Here is a 3,052-nt window from a genome sequence, read left to right as displayed (position 1 = left end):
ATTCCTGCCCAAAAATAGCCCTGGTTAGATTTGTTTTTTGCTGAGACAGCTCAATAGAGGGGGGAATGTTGTCTTACCATGGTCTTCTTGTCAGCTTTTTGGATGGAGTAACCAGTGATCTCCGAATTCCCGTCGTCCTTGGGTGGCTCCCACTCAACTAAAGCGTTGAATCCCCACACCTCTTTCACCATCACGTTATGAGCTGGACCTGGCTTCTCTGTGAGAGAGACGGGAAACAAGGAGGTCACGGCATTGCAGAAAGGGAAAGTAGAGAGAGTGTGGTCCTTCAGCGAGTGCCATAAAGAGAGGTTCTTCCTAGTGGAGGAGCCTAGGTTAGGTTAGGGGCAGGGGAGAATACTGAGCCCCTGTAAGTTCTGATATGACCTAAGTAGGTGATTCAGGCACCAGATGTGATGTTTCCTCTCACAATACAAGAACTCGTGGGCACTGAATGAAATAGCTGAGCGGTCAGGTTAGAACAGATAAAAGGAAGTACTTCTTCACCCAAAGAGTGATTAACACATGGAATCAGGGCTTTTTTTGTAGAAAAAGTCCAGCAGGAACTCATTAGCATAACAGGCCACACCCAACAGCAGGAACTAATTAGCATAGTAGGCCACACCCTGACAGCACAGCATATTAGCCTATTAGGCCACACCCCCATGTCACCAGAAGTGTGGTCATCCAGCCACACCCACCTTTTGCTTCTTATTCTGTTTACCTTGTTTGTTGTCCAGGGCTTCTTTTGTAGAAGGAACCCTTTGCATGTTAGGCCACACACCCCAAATGTAGCCAATCCTAATGAGTTTCTGCTGTTGGGTGTGCCCTATTATGCTAATGAGTTCCTGCTGGGTGTGGCCAACTCAGGAGCTAGCTGGAACTCCGTTCCTGTGTGTTCCTGCCCAAAAATAGCCCTGCATGGAATTCACTGCCACAGGAGGTGGCGGCGGCTACAAGCACGGACAGCTTCAAGAGGGAATTGGATAAACATATGGAGCAGAGGTCCATCAGTGGCTATTAGCTATAAGGTATAGATAGGAACTCTGGGGTCAGTGGTGCTCTGTATTCTTGGTGCTTGGGGGAGCAACTGTGAGAGGGCTTCTAGTGTCATGGCCCCAAAACTGGACCTCCTGATGGCACCTGGTATTTCTGGTCACTGTGTGATAGAGTGTTGGACTGGATGAACCATTGGCCTGATCCACCATTGGCTTCTCTTATGTTCTTATGTACTGCAAAGTAGATGTAAGTGTGTTCGTGAAGTGCCGTCAAGTCACAGCCAACTTATGGCTACCCCAGAAAGGGCTTTCAAGGCAAACGAGAAGCAGAAGAAGAAGAAGAAGAGATTGGATTTATACCCCGCCCTTCACTTGGAGTCTCAGAGCGGCTTACAAGCTCCTCTCCCTTCCCCTCCCCACAACAGACACCCTGTGAGATGAGTGGGGCTGAGAGAGCTCTGACACAAACTGCTCTTTTTCAAGGACAGCTGTGCCAGAGCTTGTGACTGACCCAAGGTCACATCAGCAGGTGCAAGTGGAAGAGTGGGGAATCAAACCCGGTTCTCCCAGATTAGAGTCTGCACACTTAACCACTACACCAAACTGGCTCTTGCCTTCCTCTGCAGAGCCTTCCTTGGAGGTCTGCTTTCCAAGTACCGACCCAGCTTAGCTTGTGAGATCTGCTGAGATTGGGCTATACCATGCCACCTTCCCTCCCCCAAAGTAGATGCAGAGAAAGGAAAGGAAAGAAAAATCCCCAATAAAGTTTGGACTAAGCTGAACAAGGACTGCTAGATAATTATTTTAATCTCCTTTTGGGAGGATCAGGGGAGAATATTTGCAATGGCTCCTGTTGGGTTTTATCCTGCTGCGAGTTAATTGTGTTAACTGTATGTTTTGTATTTGTTGTTCAGATTCTGTTCCTATTTTTGTACCAACTGCGGGAATTTTTAGCTTAAGACTGCAGCTGCGTTTTAACCCACAGTTGGCTTCCCCATCCACTGTGAGCCACTTGGGGGGCATTTCAGTGCCAAAAACATGCTGATGAATTAATTGCTGCTCCACCACACTGCAAATACCCACAGAACAAAGAGAAACATTTTTAAAAAAAGGACTTGTGCTTTGAACATGTTTTGATCTCTTTTTAATATACAAGTGATTGTGGTGCATATCAACAAATCAGGCACCAATATGAGTCAGTCACCCTTCCCTGCTGGCTGGCTGGCTTTTCTGTATCATGGCCTCCCCCTCCTCCTATTGGTGAACACAGTGCTCTGTGCCTGAACTGCATTCAGATGTCCCAACAATCTGGGGTGGATTCTGCATTGGCTTTTCCTCCATTGTTTTACGAAACCCACATTGGAACAGAAATTCCCCTCTGCATTGCAAGCAGGGTTCACTTCCTTTGATTATCGGGCTTTATGGTACCCTCCACACTCCATGCCGCTTTCCCTTTCTTTGATCTTCGGATTTTATGGTACCTCCTGCATAGATTTATGGCCGTTCAGGGGTGACTTTGCAGTTAGTACGGCATTGCCCTGAGGTATCTGAATGTGGTTTCGAGCTGCACTTTTTCCTCCCAGTTGAGAAAATGTGGAGCGAGTGCTAGATGCAGAATCGCTCTAACTAAACAGAGGTTTATCTGGTCAGGAGTGACCACAGCTTGTTTGCTCTGCTGTCTCCTCCCAGCTCCCTCCTCCTGTAGCGTGCAGAACTTTGCTGAATGATTCTCAGCTTGATCAAACTCCTCTGCTTAATTAAGGGGTGAAAGTTAGACCAGTACTTAGACCCTATCAAGTAAGAAAGTGGTCAGAGCAGTAGCTCCTATCCTCTGCTTTGAGCACTCAGAGAGAGCAACAGTACTGGTAAGGAATTTGTTACTTTCACCCCTGGTTGGACTGGAGTTTGTTGTGAGGTCCAAACAGAAACCATAGATTCAGCTGAAAGGTATTTCCTTTCCCGTAAGCAACATGATGAAGGAGCTCCCAAGAATGCAAGGGGGAAGGAAGGAAGGAAGGAAGGAAGGAAGGAAGGAAGGAAGGAAGGAAGGAAGGAAG

At 47.3% G+C, this 3,052-nt stretch overlaps 1 protein-coding gene across 4 annotated transcripts in view; it reads right to left on the bottom strand.

Moving 5' to 3' along the window:
- MYBPC2 (myosin binding protein C, fast type) overlaps window positions 1-3,052 on the bottom strand; it is a 106,491-nt gene that overhangs the window by 10,938 nt on the left and 92,501 nt on the right. For all 4 annotated transcript variants that reach the window (XM_015414680.1, XM_015414679.1, XM_015414678.1 and 1 more), the window contains one exon: window positions 78-217. In XM_015414680.1, coding sequence (XP_015270166.1) covers window positions 78-217 — 140 coding nt within the window. The remainder of the gene's footprint in view (window positions 1-77; window positions 218-3,052) is intronic.

The sequence above is a fragment of the Gekko japonicus genome, unplaced genomic scaffold (genome assembly GCF_001447785.1).
Source record: "Gekko japonicus isolate JY-2015 unplaced genomic scaffold, Gekko_japonicus_V1.1 scaffold1068, whole genome shotgun sequence".
Classification (NCBI taxonomy): domain Eukaryota; kingdom Metazoa; phylum Chordata; class Lepidosauria; order Squamata; family Gekkonidae; genus Gekko; species Gekko japonicus.
This window is presented reverse-complemented; position numbering and strand designations above follow the sequence as displayed.